The 14639-nt window shown below is 46.0% G+C and overlaps 1 protein-coding gene across 24 annotated transcripts in view; it reads right to left on the reverse strand.

Moving 5' to 3' along the window:
- Positions 1-14639, reverse strand: part of lrrfip1 (LRR binding FLII interacting protein 1) — a 147119-nt gene that overhangs the window by 22126 nt on the left and 110354 nt on the right. For 21 of the 24 annotated variants that reach the window (XM_033024304.1, XM_033024305.1, XM_033024306.1 and 18 more), the window contains 3 exons: positions 13635-13727; positions 7461-7553; positions 3942-4034 (listed from right to left, as the gene is read on the reverse strand). In XM_033024304.1, coding sequence (XP_032880195.1) covers positions 3942-4034; positions 7461-7553; positions 13635-13727 — 279 coding nt within the window. The remainder of the gene's footprint in view (positions 1-3941; positions 4035-7460; positions 7554-13634; positions 13728-14639) is intronic. The other 3 variants (XM_033024289.1, XM_033024294.1, XM_033024295.1) reach the window with 2 other exon arrangements.

Here is a 14639-nt window from a genome sequence, read left to right on the forward strand (position 1 = left end):
ATTTAATCCTGACAAATGCTAGGTAATGTGTTCTGGGAAGGGGTGGGATCCATATAATAAATGATAGGGCATTAAGGAATGTTGATGAACAGTGAGACCTATGGATCAAGTCCATAGTTCCCTGAAAGTGGGTGTAAAAGGCAAATGGCATGCTTGCCTACATAAGTCAGGACCTGGAACATAGATGACCCCTGAGGTATGGCATGGTTACATTCCTAGAAAATGGTCCATACGCTGATATTCCAGAACACCAAGTCACACCATTTGCGCATACGTCAGGAAAAGCGAGTTGAAAAAAGTGTTTTCACATAATTCTGTGAGAAATAATTTTATTCCTGATCTCAAATTTTGGGTGTAATTTATTAATTCTGCAAGGACTAATTTCTGTTTGCCAAACAGCAGTAACTTAAAGATTGCCTCTTTAAGGCTATACTGGGATTATTGTGATCACTTCTGGTAGCCACACCATCAATTGTACTGGAGAAAGTTCCGATGAACTATACCAGGACGTTGCCTGGATTGGAGGACTTTAGTTGTGGAGAGATATTGGATAGGCTTGGCTTATTTTCCTGGAGAGCAGGAGGCTGAGAAGTGATTGATTAGAAGTATATAAGATTATGACAGACATAGATAGGGTAGATAATCAGAATCTTTTTACTATGGTAAACGTATCAAAAACGAGAGGGCATTGGTTTAAGGTGAATGGAAGTTTTAAGGAGGACCTGGTGGGTATTTATTTTACACACGGAGAGTGCCCTATATCTGCAACATAATCCCAGATGATGTGGTGTAATCAGAAACAATTACTATGTTTAAGAGACATTTGGGCAAATAGGCCTAATGCAGGCAAATGGGATTTGTATAGATGGGCCAAATGGTTGGCATGGCTGTGGGTGGAGGATGCAAAAGACCTGTCTCTGTGCTGTACGACTATACATCACCACGCTATAGGCAGGCAATGTTTTTTTTTGTGATGGTTCTTGCGTCTATGGCGTGTCAACATCTCTAAAAAGTTAATCATCATTATTTCGCATTCAGGCCATGTGACACGTATCTTTATTAATCGTTCATACCGACAACTTTTTGTCCACAAAAAAAGCACTGCTGTGGGGAATATATTTTCTCAGCACAAAAGGTGTAATTACTAATATAGCTTTATCTCTCCACTTTTATTCTTTAGTAGAGTACATCATAACAGGTAACGGTCTCCATTCAGAGCTTTGTTCTAGCTGTTCACACTACATACATAGAGTACAGCCAGGCTGTTTGACAGCAGGGGGAATCCTAGTCAAGCCTGCCTTGGGGTTCTCACCCAGTAATATTGGATAGGAATTGGGAGATAAAGGCCACAATGATTTCTCCTCTGTGCTCAGAAATACTGAGACTAACAATAACATTACCCTGGCTGCAGAGCCCAAACTGCTTCCTACTCATTACATGGTTCACACAGAAGATAAATGATTGTAGTGGAAGGGTGTCATTCTGTCTGGAGGTCTATGAAAAGTGGTGTTCCACAGGGAACACCATTGTTTGTGATATATATAAATGACTTTACAAAAATGTAGATGAGTTGGTTTGTAAATTTGCAGAAAACAGAAAAAATGGTGGCATTATGGACAGTGAAGAGGGCTGTCAAATGATATGGTGGGATACAGTGTGGCGCCACCTGGTGGTTAGGTCATTTATTGGGTGAACCCTCGGTCCTAGGACTGGCAGGGTTGGCGGGATGGAGTCGTCACGTGGCTTAGGGGTGTGCCCTGATATATATATAGAACTTTGGGAGAACCCTCCCCAGTCGCGTGTGAGCTGTCTTTGTTTTTTAACTCAATAAAGCTCACTTGATAAAGACAACACGTGTTTCGTTATATTGGTGACCCCGATGATCCAAAACGGTTATTTTGGATTTGAAAAATGGAAGCAGCCAAAGCTCAACCCGGTTGCCGCTGATCCAGCCCAGCAAAACGCTGTCGCTCTTAAGCTGCCCGTGTACCGGACATTGCAGCCTCAAGTGTGGTTTCAGCAAGCCGAGGCCCAGTTCCACATTCGCCGCATCACGGCTGATGACACCCGGTACTATTATGTGGTCGGCGCGCTGGATCAAGAGATGGCCGGTCGCCTGGTCCCGTACCTATGCACGCCGCCGGCTGCGGACAAGTACGGGGGCCTGAAAGCGCTTCCTGCGTGCCTTCGGGCTCAGCCGCCGGGATCGAGCAGCACGGCTCATGCACATGGCGGGCTCGGCGATCAGAAGCCGTCGGTGCTCATGAGCGAAATGCTCACTCTGATGGATGGATCATCAGCTCTGTCTCCTGTTTGAACTCGCCTTTCTGGAGCAGATGCCGGACGACATCCACCTGCTCCTCGCGGGTGAGAATTTAGCTTCTTCCTCTTTGGAATTGGTTTATGGTACTCTGCTTATGGTTCTGGGGGATTTCGTTCCAGCGGCCCGTGGGTTACAGGAGCTGCCCTCGTCGGTGTTGGTCCGTTTGCGGGAGAAGATGGGCACGCTTTCTCCTGTCCCGACGTCTCGCCATGGGGTGGTTCGTTCCCATGCTCCCCCTGCTCTCGAGGACTGTTTGTATGTGTTCCTGCGCCACGACGCTCACTGGTCGCCGCTGCAGTGTCCGTACCAGGGTCCTTTCCGAGTGCTGTGGCATGGACTTACCACTTTTAATTTGGACATGGGGGGTCGGCGCGAGACTGTGTCGGTGGCTTGTCCCCTGTGCGAGGGGATGTGTGCACGAGTTCCGGCCGCCTCGTTCGTCTGCCATTTTGATTTCATGCCTCTGGTTCTGGCGAGGGGGGGTGGGGGGTCCTGTGGCGCCTTAGGTCACTTATTGGGCGAACCCTTGGCCCTGGGACTGGCAGGGTCACGTGACTAGGTTTGGCGGGAAGAAGTCGTCACATGGCTTAGGGGTGTGCCCTGATATATATATAGAACTTTGGAAGAACCAAAGAGAAGTATAACAGTTTAGTTACAGATATGGGCAGAGAAATGGAAGATGGAGTTAACTCGGGGGAGTGAGTGCTGTTCTACTTTTGGAAGTCAAATGTAAGGGAAAAGTATACAGTTAATGGCAGGACCTATAACAGCATTGACATACAGAGGGATCTTGGGGTCCAAGTCCATAGCTCCTTAAAAGTAGCAACAAAGAAGGTGTATAGTATGCTTGCCTTTATTAAGCGGGGCATTGAATAATTAAACTCGGAAATTATGTTGCAGCTTTATAAAACAATGGTTAGGTCCCATTTTGAATATTGTGTGCAATTCTGGTTACCCCATTACGGGAAGGATGTGGAGGCTTTGGAGAAGATGCAGTACAGGTTTACCAGGATGTTACCTGGAGTTAATGGGATTAGCTACACAGAGAGGTCAGAAAATCTTTCAGTGAAGCATTACAGTCTGAGGAGAGAACCGATAGATGTTTATAAAATTAAGAGAGGCACAGATAAGACAGTCAGAACCATTTGCCTCAGGGTAGAAACCCAATAATAGATGGCATAGCTTTAAGATGTGAGGGGTAAGTTTAAAGGTGACATGCTGGGCATGTTTTTGTTCTACACAGAATGATAGGTGCCTGGTAGGCATTGGTATGGGTGGTTGTGGAAGGACACAGAATAGAGACATTTGCGAGGTTTTTAGATAGGCACGTGAATATGCAGAGAATTGAGGGATATGGATCGTGTGCAGGCAGAAGTAATTAGTTTAACTCGGTATCATGGCAGAGACATTGTGGGATGAAGGGTCTTTTCCTATGCTATACTGTTCTATGTTCTTGTAATAGTGTGCAAGCTATCCTTGTTCCTGCAACTCGCAATCCACCCCTCCTTAAACACCAAATTCTCAATGCTCATTCACACATAACTATTCATACATGCAACAGAAAGTCCAGTCATCAGACCTGACATCGAACAAATGTTTTCTAATCCCGAATCCGTACCTTCAGTCTCTCCTTCAGCATCATAACCTCATTCCTAAGCTCATCTCGATCAATCCTGATGGCTTCAGAGTATTCCTTCTGTCTTTCTAAGGCCTAATGCATCAGTGATAGGAAACAGATGAGAAAAAAGAAAAATATATGTAAAAATAGACTGGGAAAAGCAGACTCTGTGGAGGCAGGATTCAAGTTGAGAAAATACAGGCAAGATTCAAAGGATTTAAGCAAGCCCATCAGTTGAAGGTAACAGTTCTCATCACAGTACATGGGGGTCAAATTCCTTTTGTCATGGCGTTAACAATTCTTGACACCTCACAAACACTGGAGGGTTACAAATAGCCTTAAAGTGCCCCCCATATTGTTTGGGACAAAGACCCATAATTTATTTATTTGCCTCTGTACTCCACAATTTGAGATTTGTAATAGAAAAAAAATCACATGTGGTTAAAGTGCACATTGTCAGATTTTAATAAAGGCCATTTTTATACATTTTGGTTTCACCATGTAGAAATTACAGCAGTGTTTATACATAGTCCCTCCATTTCAGGGCACCATAATGTTTGGGACACAGCAATGTCATGTAAATGAAAGTAGTCATGTTTAGTACATTGTTGCATATCCTTTGCATGCAATGACTGCTTGAAGTCTGCGATTCATGGACATCACCAGTTGCTGGGTCTTCTCTGATGATGCTCTGCCAGGCTTGTATTGCAGCCAAGGTACACAAAAATGCTGGAGAAACTCAGCGGGTGCAGCAGCATCTATGGAGCGAAGGAAATAGGCGACGTTTCGCGCCGAAACCCTTCTTCAGACTGATGGGGGGTGGGGGGGAGAAGGAAGGAAAAAGGGAGGAGGAGCCCGAGGGCGGGGGGATGGGAGGAGACAGCTCGAGGGTTAAGGAAGGGGAGGAGACAGCAAGGGCTAGCAAAACTGGGAGAATTCAACGCTCATGCCATCCGGACGCAAGCAACCCAGGCGGAATATGAGGTGCTGTTCCTCCAATATCCGGCGTTGCTCACTCTGGCAATGGAGGAGACCCAGGACAGAGAGGTCGGATTGGGCTGTATTGCAGCCATCTTTAGCATGCTTGCTAGACCCCTTCAGTTTTCTCTTCAGCATATAAAAAGGCATGCTCAATTGCGTTCAAATCGGGTGATTAATGACCACTCAAGAATTGACCATTTTTTAGCTTTGAAGTATGTTTGGAATCATTATCTTGCTGTAGAATGAACTGCCGGCCAATGAGTTTTGAGGCATTTGTTTGAAATTGAGCAGATGGGATGCGTCTATGCACTTGAAAATTCATTATGCTACTACCATCAGTAGTTGTATCATCAATGAAGACAAGTGAGTCAGTACCTTCAGCAGCCATACATGCCCAGGCCATAACACCCCCACCAACGTGTTTCACAGATGAGGTGGTAAGCTTTGGATCTTGGGCAGTTCCTTCTCTCCTCCATACTTTGCTCTTGCCATCACTCTGATATAAGTTAATATTCGACTCATCTGTCCACAAGACCTTTTCCCAGAACTGTGGTTGCTCTTTTAAGTATTTCTTGGCAAACTGTAACCTGGCCATCCTATTTTTGCGACTAACCAGTGGTTTGCATCTTGCTGTGTAGCCTCTGTATTTCTGTTCATGAAGTCTTCTGCGGACAGTGGTCATTGACAAATTCACACCTGACTCCAGAACAGTGTTTCTGATCTGTCGGACAGGTGTTTGTAGATTTTTCTTTATTATAGAGAGAATTCTTCTGTTATCAACTGTTGTGTTCTTCCTTGGCCTGCCAGTCCATGCGATTAGTAAGCTCACCAGTACTCTCTTTCTACTTAATAATGTTCCAAACAGTTGATTTTGGGAAGTCTAAGGTTTGGCTGTTGTCTCCAACAGTTTTATTCTTGTTTCTCAGTCTCATAATGGCTTCTTTGACTTTCATTGGCACAATTTTGGTCCTCATGTTGATAAACAGCAATAAAAGTTTCCAAAGGTGGTGGAAAGACTGGAGGAAAGACTATGTGCTGTGAGCTCTTTTATACCTGCATTAAGGAGGCCATTAAACACACCTGAACAATGACAAACGCCTGTGAAGCCATGGATCCCAAACATTATGGTGCCCTGAAATGGGGGAACTATGTATAAACACAGCTGTAATTTCTACATGGTGAAACCAAAATGTAGAAAAATGGCCTTTAATAAAACCTGACAAGGTGCACTTTAACCACATGTGATTTGTTTAATTACATATCTCAAATTGTGGAGTACAGAGGCAAATAAATAAATGATGGGTCTTTGTCCCAAACATTATGGAATGCACTGTAGGAGAGTGCATCAACCTGAAAAGAGATAAAATACATCTGTGGAAAGTGAGAGTAAGCAGTTCTATGCCTATGGTTCAGTTCTTTTTTTCGGTGAGGGAGTGAAGGCCTGTGGGAGGGGTATAACCACTGCAGACATCATAAGTTTCTGTGGGGACAGGCTGCAAGATTTCTGGTCAGTGAGAAAGTGGATCACTTTTCAGTTCTTTTCTGCAGTCTTCCACAGTGCTACTTTCTTTGTTAAAATCTCCGATCTACATTGTGGCGGAAATGGTGCCCCATCCACATGTATGACAGCTGCATGTGCACAATGGGTTTCCTTGCACTGCAATGACCCAGCAATAAACCCACAACCTACTGATGCCCAAACTCACCGTGGGCACCGGTCCTGGAACCAATACTATTTTTGCTATCAGTGCCTCATTACATTCCACTCTCTGAGAGGCACTGTTTCCCACTGAAGTCCTTTCCAATCTTCTAGATAATGATTGCTATGCCCCTATCATCTTTGCTCTTAGGACCTAAGAATATGAAAGTAACTGCTCACATGATTCCCTCTCATGCAGATACATGGCAACATGATAATTTCCTTACTTTTGATTCAGGTGATGTGGTGTTCAGGCCCAGCTCTAAAAATTTAAGCATATGCCGTTTTAAGGGAGGGTTGTGCTGTTGTCTTTCAGCTGAGGTATTAAACCAGGGCCCAGTATCCCACTATGGAGTAGGTACCACAGGACTATTTATATTCACCTTTCAATCGCTATCACAGAGAAAGTTTATCTGGTTATTTTCAGCTGCTGCTTGTGAGACCCTGCTGTGTTTGACCTGACTGCCACTTTTCCTACAGTGACTATGCTGCAAAGGTACTTCATAGGCTGCACAGTGTCTTTGGTAGACCAGAGGTAATGAAAGGTACTAGTTAAACACAAGTGTTTCTTAGCTCAAACCATAGGAATGAAGCCCATGCTTGTGGAATGTGACACTGCTTTAATCCCCTGAAAGAAGTGAAAAGAAATTGCCTTCTCCCTGTATTTAAAATGCAGCTGAATCTGCTGGGAATATTGGTCTGACCAATCTTGTTTGTCTGTTGTCACCAGAGGTTCTAGTCACCACCAAAGGTTAACAAAAACTGGTCATCAGTGTTAACAGCCGAGCAAGGATCGGGCAGCCGCGGTGCCAGGTTATTTATGCATTGGTTGTTCCTACCCCAATTTTCTTGTCTTTCCATTCCAGCGTCTCCTGGAGATCAGTGATTTCTTGTGCAAAAGAACGCTGTTTCTGGTTCAGCTCTTTGATTTCCTACCAGTTGGACCCATGTCAAGTAGAGCAAAGGAGGAAAAGGAAAGAGAAGGTAGAAAGAGGTAGAAAGTGAACCGAAGCCGGAGAAAGGGTGAACAGGCAAAAAAGTGGCAGACAAAACGGCAAACCATACTGTCAGCAACAGGTCTCATATCAATTTAAATTAAAATTACAACTCAAATAATTTAATAAAATCTCTGAGATAGCAATACTGCAGACTCCACCTTCTCAGTGTCACAACTGGATTCATTCTGGGCTGGGCTGCATGTTATCCCCACTCCTGGCCCACTGACCTGAGTGATATCTTCCTAGCAACCTGCCAGTTAGAAACACATATTGTTGAGAATTTCGATATTCACTGCTGATCCATGTATTGAATATAGATTACTTTGTGGAGCATCTGTGCTCAGTGCGCAGCAGTGACCCTAAGCCTGCCAGCTTAATTTACCGTCCCACTGATCTTCCTGTCTGTAACCTTCTACATTATTACAATGAAGCTTAATACGAGCTTGAGGAACAACACTTCTTCCACATGGGCATGCTGGAGCTTGCAGGACTTAACATGAATTCTCCAACCTTAAATAACACACTATTTTTTCTGTTTCGACCTTCATCATTCTGATCCAGTTTTCTTTACTTTGTCTGTCTTGCTGGGCACATCCCACAGCCTTATCAATAGCAAAGTATCAAATAAAGAAGCTTAATCTGCACACAACAGCTTCCTTAACTGGCATCCAGTTTCATGCTATCACAGATATTACCTCTGTTCCACTTGTCTCCCTCCCCTACCTTCTCTGCTACCTAAAACTAACGTTGTTTTCTTATTCCCAGTTCTGATGAAGAGTTTTGGACCTAAAATGTCAACTATTTCCTTTTCCACACATGCTGTCTGACATGCTGCATCTTTCCTGAATTTTCCATTCCAACTTTCAGCATCTAGAGCTTTTCTGATTTTTATTTAAGACTGACAAACAATACGCCAAGAATAAGTTATTTTGGGCATAGAATATGCATACAGCACCCAGCCCCAATCAGCAGCTCACACCTAAAAAGGTGGGGTCAAATGTAAGGAAGGGACAAGATTGAAGGGGTAAGAAAAGGTGTTTCAGGATGTCTGGTAATGGCACAAGGACATCATGGAAGCTGCAGCATCTATCTGTCTATATACTATTAAAAGTCTCGTCTTGTTTCTGTGTGTGTGTGTGTGTGTGTGTGTGTGTGTGTGTGTGTGTGTGTGTGTGTGTGCGCTTATGTCTGTTTGTGTGATCGTATTTCGCCAAAACGGTACACGGTAGCGCTAAATTTTTTCCGAACCTAACTCAGATTTTTCCCATCGTGGGTCTAATCAAGTTTCCTTCAGATTTGATGTTATATTTCATGGTTTACAAAAGCCAACTTTAAAAATATTTTTACTGTTAAAATCCTTGTTAGCAGCTTCCAACAAATTTCGATACAAAGTTGCAATACAGGAACAATGTGTGCTTCAACCACCATAGTCTTCCACCGGACATTTGCAACAATGTTGCCATCATACAACACTTACTCCAGCTCCTGGCCGCAAGTGCTTCAACAGGAGGGGGAGGGTGATTTGGTATTGCTATTGGAAGTGCTGCGGCAGGCAGTCCAGTGCTGGGAGAGGCAGGGGAGTGATGGAATCTTATATTGGGGAATGGGTATAGTTGGGGGACAAAGTCTCCCGTGGGGACTACTGGTTAGTGGTGGAATATTGCGTTGGGGAACGGGTTGCGTTGGGGGACCAGGCCTCCCGTGTGACAGGGACCCAACGGATCCCAGTTGGTCTAGTATATCTATTATTATATAAAACTCTCGCCCCAGATTCCGAAACGGAACTCCGTCCGGCTGCCTGCCTGCCTTTCGATTCGTTCCCACCGTGCAATGTCACAATGCCCGATGCTCGCAGACGTCCAATCGCGATGCCCGACGCTCGCGGACGTCCAATCGGAATGGATCCATTTACATGTACGGCTTCCGGCCTGGCTTCCGGCCACATTTCTTCCATTGATTCCCTGCAACTCCGAAACCGGACGCAGAATCGCCGACATCTTTTCAATTTCAGTAGAGATTTCACTTTTCTTTCTAAGTATCCGCTCCTCATTACATTCCGTCGTGTTTAAGTACACGTTTTTAATCAAATCCTTCCCCCCCCCCCCTCCCAAATATTTCAAAACTAAACTGGCTTCTCACTCATAGATTCAGCTTCAGCACCAGCCCCTGCTGAACGTTCCATCGTGTGATGTCACAATGCCCAATGCTCACAGATGTCCAATCGGAATGGATTCATTTACATATGCCTGTGCAGGAGCCCAAGCCCATGGTGAACGTTCCATCGTGTGATGTCACAATGCCCAATGCTCAAAGACATTGTTGCCATAGAGAGGGAGTACAGAGAAGGTTCACCAGACTGATTCCTGCAATGTCAGAACTTTCATATGAAGAAAGACTGGATAGACTCGCCTTGTACTCACTAGATTTTAGAAGATTGAGGGGGTATCTTATAGAAACGTTTAAAATTCTTAAGGGGTTGGACAGGCTAGATGCAGGAAGATTGTTCCGGATGTTGGGGAAGACCAGAACAAGGGGTCAAAGTTTAAGGATAAGGGGGAACGCTGAATCGCCGACATCTTTTCCATTTTGGTAGAGATTTCACTTTTCTTTCTAAGTATCCGTTCCTCATTACATTTCGACGTGTTTAAGTGTACGTTTTTAATCAAATCCTAACCCCCCCCCCCCCAATATTTCAAACCTAAACTGGCTTCACACCCACAGAACCTTCACCAGCCCCAGCCCCTGCTGAACGTTCCATCGTGTGATGTCACAATGCCCAATCTTCACATATGTCCAATCGGAATGGAACCATTTACATATGCCTATGCAGGAGCCCCAGCCAATGGTGAAGGTTCCATCGTGTGATGTCACAATGCCCAATGCTCAAAGACATCGTTGCCATAGAGAGGGATTACAGAGAAGGTTCACCAGGCTGAGTCCTGTTATGTCAGAACTTTCACCACTTAAAAGTGTAATGCCCCAACGCAAAAGTGTAATGCCTCCCCCCCCCCCCCCCCCAGTTTTTCAAATAAAAACTGGCTACTCACCCATACAAGCAGCCATTTCGGTAGACATTTCACTTTCCCTTCCAGCTATCCACTCCTCATTACATTTCGTTATGTTTATGTCCATTTTTTTCTTTAAAACATTCTCCTCCCCCCCCCCCCCTCACTCATTTTGTCGCCTCCTGCTGGCCTGCGACCATAACGGCTGCTGGTGCCCGCAGCACAACCTCACGCGACGCCATTTAAAAACGGCCTTTCGGGAACGGCTCTACTTCGAGGACCACGTCTCCCGTGGGGGCTACGGGTAGGCAACGGCTGCGTTGGGGCATTACACTTTTAAGACTCTGTGTGTGGGGATGCTTCGTGTGTGTGATGCCGCCCCGCCACCCCCCTCCCCCCCCCCGTTGCCGAGACGGACCCGACTTCAACGACTTCAATATACGCTATTTTAAGACGGCCAGAACCCGACTTCGACGACCACGTCTCCGCTGGGGGCTACAGGTAGGGGACGGTCTTTATACACTTTTCCAACTCTGTGTGTGGGGGTGGTTAGTGGGGGTGATGCCGCCCCCCCCCCCCAGTGGGGGCTACGGGTAGGGTACGGCTGCGTTGGGGGATCAGACCCAACGGGTTTGCCATTGGTCGTCGTGTTTAAGTGCACGTTTTTAATCAAATCCTTCACCCCCCCCCCCCCAATATTTCAAAAATAAACTGGCTTCTCACCCATAGAAGCATCACCAGCCCCAGCCCCTGGTGAACGTTCCATCGTGTGATGTCACAATGCCCTATGCTCACAGATGTCCAATCGGAATGGATCCATTTACATATGCCTTTGCAGGAGCACAAGCACTTGGTGAACGTTCCATTGTGTGATGTCACAATGCCCAATGTTCAAATACATTGTTGCCATAGAGGGAGTACAGAGAAGGTTCACCAGACTAATTCCTGGGTTGTCAGGACTTTCATATGACGAAAGACTGGATAGACTCGGCTTGTACATGCTAGAATTTAGAAGATTGAGGGGGTATCTTATAGAAACTTACAAAATTCTTAAGGGGTTGGACAGGCTAGATGCAGGAAGATTGTTCCAGATGTTGGGGAAGTCCAGAACAAGGGGTCACAGTTTAAGGATAAGAGGTAAATCTTTTAGGACTGAGATGAGAAAAACATTTTTCACACAGAGAGTGGTGAATCTCTGGAATTCACTGGCACAGAAGGTAGTTGAGGCCTGTTCATTGGCTGTATTTAAGAGGGAGTTAGATGTGGTCCTTGTGGCTAAAGGGATCAGGGGGTATGGAGAGAAGGCAGGTACAGGATACTGAGTTGGATGATCAGCCACGATCATATTGAATGGTGGTGCAGGCTCGAAGGGCCGAATGGCCTACTCCTGCACTTAATTTCAATGGTTCTATGTTTCCCTCTCCGCACCCCCTCCCACCCATCCCTCTATCCCCTTCCCTCTCTACGCCACCCCCTTCCTCCTACCCCTCTGTCCCTCTTCCATCACTCCCCCTACCCCTCTCCACCTCCCTCCCCACTCTTCCACCTCTCCCCCTTCCCCCTCCACTCTCCCTCCCCACTCTTTCCCCTCTCTCCCCCCCCCCTCTCCCCCTCCCTCCCTCCTCCCCTCCCTCCCCATCCTCCCCCTCCCCCACATCTCTCTCCCCATCTCCCTCTCTCACCCCCTACCCCGCTCTCCTTTCCCTCCCAAATCTGTCCCATTTCCTCCACCTCCTCTCCCCCCCCCCTCCCCCCACCTGTGTGTTTGGGGGTTGGTTAATATGAGTTTGATGCCGCAGCCCCCCCTCCCCCCCCCCTGCAAAACGCCGTTGGGGAAACAGACCCAACGGGTCTGCACTTGGTCTAGTATATTATTAAAAGTCTCGTCTTGTTTCTATGTGTGTGTCTGTCTGTGCGATTGTATTTTTGCCAAAACGGTACATGGTAGCACTAAACATTTGCAGAATCTTACTCAGCTTTTTCCCGTCGTCAGTCTAATCAACTTTCCTTCAGATTTGATGTTATATTTCATGTTATTGATATTTAAAGGTATAAAAAAAGCCAACTTTAACAAGATTTTTACTGTTAAAATCCTTCCTGCCAGCTTCCAACAAACTCAGATACAAAGTTGCAGTACAGGAACACACTGTGCTTCCACCAACTTTTCACCTGAATGGGAAAGACCTCCACCTGACATTTGCAACAATATTACCAGCATACAACACTTACTCCAGCTCCTGGCAGGACAGGAGGGGGATGGTGAATTGGTATTGCAATTGGGGAAGAGCAATTGGAAATTTTTTTTTAATCCAGTGCTGGGGGAGGCAGGGGACTGCTGGAATCTTACGTTCGGCAACAGGTTGAGTTGGGGAACCACACCAACTTTACAAGATTTTTACTGTTAAATCCTTGTAGCCCCAGCTTACAACAAACTTCCATACAAAGTTGCAATCCAGGAACACTCTGTGCTTCCACCAAGTTGGAAGGGGCCAGGGGAAGTGGAATTGGAATTGGAAGCGCTGGGGGAGGCAGGGGAAGTGCAATTGGATGTTTTTTTAAGTCCAGTGCTGGGGGGGGGGGGGGGGGGGGCCGGGGAGTGGTGGAAAATTACGTTGGGGAATGGGATTAATTGGGGGGACCAGGCTTCCCGTGTGACAGGGACCCAACCGATCCCACTTGGTCTAGTATTAAGTTGAAACAAAGTGCTACTGCAGTAACTGTACATCTGGTTGCTATGATATTGCAGCCAAGTGATCAGTCTTCACATGAAATGGAGGTGGCTAACCCTATCCACACAAAATGTACAACATTTATAACACACCAAAAACAACCAAATAACATTCATGAACAATTAGATGGGTTAAACAAGCTTGGCGAATCCTAGAGAAACCTGGACCTTGGCATGGCTAAGATCCTCCATGAGCTACAATGCTACTGCTGCCTCTCAGTGGTGGCCGGTGGTTGGAGCTTTGCAGCTGGCTGTCTCGGGTGGCTGTACCAATTCACTTACCGTTAACATCTCTTCCCTTTCTTGAAGGGTCTCCTTCATTTCTTCAAACTGATGTTGCAAGATGCAATAAGCATGTTTTTGTCTCTCCAGTTCCTAGCGAAAGGAGAAAGTGAGGTGTTACAACTTCAATGAGCAGGGCCGTTGTAGAAAACTGATCTACAATCCCAGAAATCATGGTGAATATTGTCCACAGATAACACTCCAGCCAATAACTCATCATAGAGAACCCAGAACAATGTGAGTAATAAGTGAGGAAGGCAGGACCTACGTCCATGGATCTCCACACAAACCATAAAAGAAAGCAGGGTGATGGGAAAGGACAGGGATATCTGTGGCTCTGCACACTGACAGGATGGGGATTTGTATCATAGTACAGCCTTTGGGTCCACAATCTTTGAGGTCCCTCATATTCCGTCTGGGGACCTTGCGTCCGGATGGCATTAACATTGAATTCTCCCAATTTTGCTAGCCCTTGCTGTCTCCTCCCCTTCCTTAACCCTCTAGCTGTCTCCTCCCACCCTCCCATCCGCCCGCCCTCGGGCTCCTCCTCCTCCTCCCCTTTTCCTTCCTTCTCCCCCCCCCCACCCCCCATCAGTCTGAAGAAGGGTTTCGGCCCAAAACGTCGCCTATTTCCTTCGCTCCATAGATGCTGCTGCACCCGCTGAGTTTCCCCAGCAATTTTGTGTACCTTCGATATTCCAGCATCTGCAGTTCCTTTTTGAACATGATGCCTAGATAAACTGATTTCATCTGCCTGTACCAGATCCATATTGCTTTATTCTCTGCATTTCCATATGCTTATCTAAAAGCCTCTTCAACGCTGCTATTGTATCTGTCTCCACCACCACCCCTGACAATGCGTTCCAGGCTCTGTATAAAAAAACTTGCTCTGCACACTACATTAAACGTTCTGCCTCTCACCTTATAGCTACGCCCTCTAGCGTTGGATATCTATATTACTAAATGTCTGTTCTTGACCGGTTTTGGCCATCTGTGCTGCGATGT

Source organism: Amblyraja radiata, chromosome 7 (assembly GCF_010909765.2).
Source record: "Amblyraja radiata isolate CabotCenter1 chromosome 7, sAmbRad1.1.pri, whole genome shotgun sequence".
NCBI lineage: Eukaryota > Metazoa > Chordata > Chondrichthyes > Rajiformes > Rajidae > Amblyraja > Amblyraja radiata.